The sequence below is a fragment of the Prionailurus viverrinus genome, chromosome X (genome assembly GCF_022837055.1).
Source record: "Prionailurus viverrinus isolate Anna chromosome X, UM_Priviv_1.0, whole genome shotgun sequence".
Lineage (NCBI taxonomy): Eukaryota > Metazoa > Chordata > Mammalia > Carnivora > Felidae > Prionailurus > Prionailurus viverrinus.
Genome location: NC_062579.1, coordinates 45,251,748 through 45,256,599, shown reverse-complemented (window position 1 = coordinate 45,256,599; position 4,852 = coordinate 45,251,748). Strand labels below are relative to the sequence as shown.

At 46.0% G+C, this 4,852-nt stretch overlaps 1 protein-coding gene across 1 annotated transcript; it reads left to right on the top strand.

Moving 5' to 3' along the window:
- The first annotated feature begins 1,493 nt into the window (after positions 1–1,493).
- MAGEH1 (MAGE family member H1) lies at positions 1,494–2,905 on the top strand. Its single transcript, XM_047843069.1, has one exon. The coding sequence runs from the start codon at positions 1,736–1,738 to the stop codon at positions 2,393–2,395; it is 660 nt and encodes a 219-aa protein (XP_047699025.1). The 5' UTR covers positions 1,494–1,735; the 3' UTR covers positions 2,396–2,905.
- The last annotated feature ends 1,947 nt before the right edge of the window (positions 2,906–4,852 follow it).

Below are 4,852 nucleotides of genomic sequence, written 5' to 3'. Positions count from 1 at the left end.
GAGACATCAAGAGGCTAGACAGGGCCCCTTCCCCTCAATGGGATTATAATCCGAGGTTCTGTCAAGCAAGCATTTAATCTCTTCCAGCCATAAAGGTATAAAGTTTTTGCTTGCTTTTAAAATGTTCAGGTAAACACACATGCAAGATGCATTCTTTCAACATGCATATTAAATGCCACTCTCACACACTGCTTGAAACACCTGAGAGGCAAAGGCTGTGATTCTTGCATGGCAAGTGCTGTTCATTTGTTATCTCATTTAATTCTCACAACCCTATGAGGCCAGAACTTAATTAACCACACCTTATAGATGAGGAAACCGAGGCTCAGAGAGGTGAAGTGACTTATGCAAAATAGTATCTTTGGAATGACATAAGAAAGATACAGAGTGCTTGCTATAGAGACTCCTCCCTCGGGGGTAGAGGAGCAAACATGGACTCATTACTCTTCCAGGAAGACAAACTTCAGGCAGGAAGAGGCCTGTAAGCAGGCAGACGGAATTTAGATAGTTGGAGATGAAAGGAAAGACAATTCAGACAGAGAAAGCAGTAAGCAAAGAACCAGAGTGGATAAAGTTGAGAGTATGCTCTGAATTACATTAGGGTTGCCAAATGAATTAAACAACCAAAATATATCACGCATTCAGGTGGCCTGGAGCCTAGAAACCTCAGAGTTAATCTGCATTTCACCACCCTCTCCTCTTTCCCCTCTTCCATCCAATCAGTCCCTAAAGCCTGTCCATCATCACCCTTAAAATGCCTTTCTGCCTCTCCATCCCCATGGAAACTGCTTTAAGGCTCACTTTGTTTCCCTCTTGCTTCTTATTCTAATTGCTTCCTAAGTGACCTGCCAGACAACAGTCTGTACAGCCTCTGTGAAGCTGTGCAATGAAAGTCTGATCCAGTCAGTGCTCTGCTTAACAATCCCGTCAATATAGAACATTTTAAAGGTTCTGCACCTCTTGCACACTGTTTGCTGCTTTTGAAGCCCCACTTCCCCTAATTACCCAGTGATTCAGCCATAGACATCTTAGGTGGATCCTAGATGGCCCACAAATTAATTCCTATACACATAAACTATTTCTGAGAACGGGGATGGTGAATGAATATGCTGTGTAAGCCAACACAGGATAGGAGAACTGAGACCAGCTGAAACCTTCCATAAATACACCCCTCAACTCCATCCCCCCAAACCCTCCACCACCACCCCCTCGATACTCATATATGCACAGCCTGCCTTCTGTGAGAATGAACTAAAGACACATTCTTTCTCAATACCCGCTAGCAAATTTTGTACTAGACTGAAAAATACAGGAGCCCTATGCTCTTTTCTCCTGTGCATTCTCCTGCCCTTGTCAATCCCTAGCTGCCATCTCTGCCCTAGTCCCACCCCTGCCTTGTCATGCCTCTTTTCCTATCTGAGAGCGGATATTTGGGTGGAGGAGCCGCCCACTTCCTCTTTGGAGTTCAGTGAGTGCGTGGCAGAAAAGGCGGAGTCAATTTTGCCTAGCGTTCTGGCTCTTGCAGCGGGAGTGAATGCAGGCGGCTGTTGCTTGCGCATTTTTGTTTCCCTGGGAGTGAGCTTTGTCGCTGAGAAAATCTGGCTTGTTGCTACAAAGACTATTGACATTGGTGGTTTCAGCAGCGGCCGCTTAAGGTAGAGATAGTTGCTTTCTGCAGAAGTTGCAGGCATCATTCCCTAGAATTGCAATAGGCTCGGCGCCCATAGTGGGAGACATGCCTCGGGGTCGGAAGAGTCGGCGCCGCCGTAACGCAAGAGCCGCGGAAGAGAACCGCAACAATCGTAAGATCCAGGCCTCAGAAGCTTCTGAGACCCCGATGGCCTCTTCTCTGGCCCCAGGCACCCCGGAGGACGACCAGAGTGGCCCTGAGGAAGACCCTAGCACTCCGGAGGAGGCCTCCACTACACCTGAGGAAGCCTCCAGCACTGCTCAAGTACAAAAGCCTTCCGTAGCCCGGAGCAATTTTCAAGGCACCAAGAAAAGTCTCCTGATGTCCATATTAGCCCTCATCTTCATCATGGGCAACAGCGCCAAGGAGGCCCTGGTCTGGAAAGTGCTTGGGAAGTTGGGGATGCAGCCTGGCCGGCAGCACAGCATCTTTGGAGATCCAAAGAAGGTCGTCACAGAGGAGTTTGTGCGCAGAGGGTACCTGATTTATAAGCCGGTGCCACGTAGCAGTCCCGTGGAGTATGAGTTCTTCTGGGGACCTAGAGCACATGTGGAATCGAGCAAGCTGAAAGTCATGCATTTTGTGGCAAGGGTGCGTAACCGATGCTCCAAGGACTGGCCATGTAATTATGATTGGGATTCCGATGATGATGCAGAAGTTGAGGCTATCCTTAATTCAGGTGCTAGGGGTTACACTGCACCTTAGGGAAATCTGAAGCAGACACTTGAGGGGGTTGGAAACAGCATCAGAGGTACCCAAAGGAGTAGATTAGCTGGGTGCTGAGTTGAACATGATGGGAAAAGGGAGACATTTGGTATTTGTGATCAGTGCTAATTGTTAACTGCAAAATATTGTACAATTGTATACGTCTTAATATAGTGCTGATGAAGGTCATAATATGATTAAAAAGATGATTACAGAAAGGATATGTTTTTTCTTTTTGTCTGTCATTGAGACTTAGTATAACAGATTTGCTACCCTTATAAAATGAGTCCATTATATTCTGTGATCTGGTACATATTTTACATCATTGAAATAGGTAATTCTGAAAAGTTTGAAATAAACCGGTTTGTGAGAGAAGGATGGGGAAATTCTTTTATGTCTGCCCTTTCTGAAACCTTTGTGTCTACTGTTGTATAAAGAAAACTGACAACTACCATGAATTTCCTTAGCTACTGCACAATATAGAAAAAAATAAAACTATAATGATGAGGACACCTTGTTCATTTATTGACCACCGGTTATGTATGAGGCACCAGTCTAGGTTCTGGGGATCCTCCATGGCACACAGCCCTCAGTTCTAAAGAATGTTCTAGATTACATGGGAAAGACAAATATGTAAACTGGCAGTGTGGTAAATGCTGTAATAGGGAGTGAGTGTGGGCTACCACAAAAATTTAGAAACACTTCTGTGACCTGTCTTGGAGGTGAGACAGGAGAGAGGATATCACAGGATTCTATGAAAATCCAAAAGATGCTTAAATAAGCTTGGGGAAATTTAAAAGGGGCCTCAGAGCATAGTATGAAATACTGTGCATTAGGTACTTTTGGATACCTAACCCAGCCTGGGGGAAGGGGCATTGGCAGAGGGGAGGGACTATCATGGGGTACTGTGGAAATAGAAAACACACCTAATCATCCTGAGGGGAGGGCAAGGGAGAGTGGGGTGGTTGCAGGATAAAGGACATTGTGGGATACTACAAAAATTAAAAAGATGAGACTGTCAGAAAATTCATGGTGAAATGACAACCTGAGGTCTGAAAATAGTATTGAAGATGGGAAAGGAGTAATTATGGAGGCACTAAAGGCAGCATGGACATTAGGGGAAAAAATGCTCCACTGTAGGATTAAGGTTATGTCAAGGGGGGAAGTGGAGAAAAAAGAAATAAGGTGGGAAAGAGGTGAGCAGAAGCTAGAGACTCAAAGGGTGGGAGTTATGGCTGATCTTAATGAGAACAAAAATGGTCAGTAATAGTGATAATCCCGGAATAAAAATAATTTAAGAAACCAAAAAAAAGCAGAGCCTCTTGGATGAGTCAGAGAGAAGACTGGGCCTGTGGCATCTCTGAAAGGTAACCTGGCACTTCTCTCAAAAACTACAGTTTGTTGGGGCACCTGGGTGCCTCAGTCAGTTAAGCAGCCGAATTTGGCCCAAGTCATGGTCTCACAGTTCCTGAGTTTGAGCCCTACATCGGGCTCTGGGCTGCCAGTGCAGAGCCTGCTTCAGACCCTCTGTCTCCCTCTCTCTCAAAAATAAACATTAAATTAAAAAAACAAAAAAACCCTGCAGTTTGTTAAGGTGTACCAATTGTTTTAAAAGTGGGGGTGGGGGTGGGGGGGGTACACACTCTGGGGTGAGAGAGGAGCAGAGTTAGCACTTTGACTCTCTCCTTCAGCCGGGTAGCTAGTCCAGAGGGCTACCTGGCATGGTGGCTCATGGTGTACTAAGCATGTGGTATCAGGTTTCTTCCCACCTCCAGGAGCTTTCATGCTTTCTCACCTCATTATACCAAGGAGCTCAATGCCCTTCCCATCTATGCTATCACCAGGGAGTTCTGAATCCTCTACCTCACCCTGCAGCAATTCTGGAGATGTAGGAGTCGTCCCTCAAATTCTTTTCAGCTATAGGCAAAGAACACACATAAGACGCTCTGGCCACCCCCAAAGCCTACCACATCTACCCCTAGAGCTAGACACTGTATGAACTAAGTCCTCTAATAGGGAACCCCAAGGAAGGGTGCCTCACCTAGCTTTGTGGGGCTCAGAGGGAGCAGCTATCACACACAAAAGAGTGGCCAGGGTACCTTCTTCTTTCTTTGCCTCCAGTTAGTCTTACCTTGCTTCTGGCTGTATGCAAAGTAAAGTCACTGGGCCAGGGCAGGCTAACAAATGACTCTCTGGCAAAGGCCCAGGGACCCATAGACATCAGCCTGAAGGCTAAGGAGGCTTCAAACAAAAGTAGGAACTATGACACCTCAGCAGCTCCAAATTCATTCAGCAAACAAGAAAACAGTGAGAGCCTTCTATGATTCAGGCAGTGTGACAGAAACTGGGGCTGCAGAAAATGAAAAGGCATGTTTCTGGTCCCAGGGGAGCTGTATTTGTCAATGCCACCTCCAGAGGTAGATAAGGTGTAAATCTGAGGTTCGGATTCCTAAGTGA

What these genes read in the sequence shown, in the direction of transcription:
- MAGEH1 (XM_047843069.1), top strand. Translation starts at nt 1,736, where the DNA reads ATGCCTCGGGGTCGGAAGAGTCGGCGCCGCCGTAACGCAAGAGCCGCG.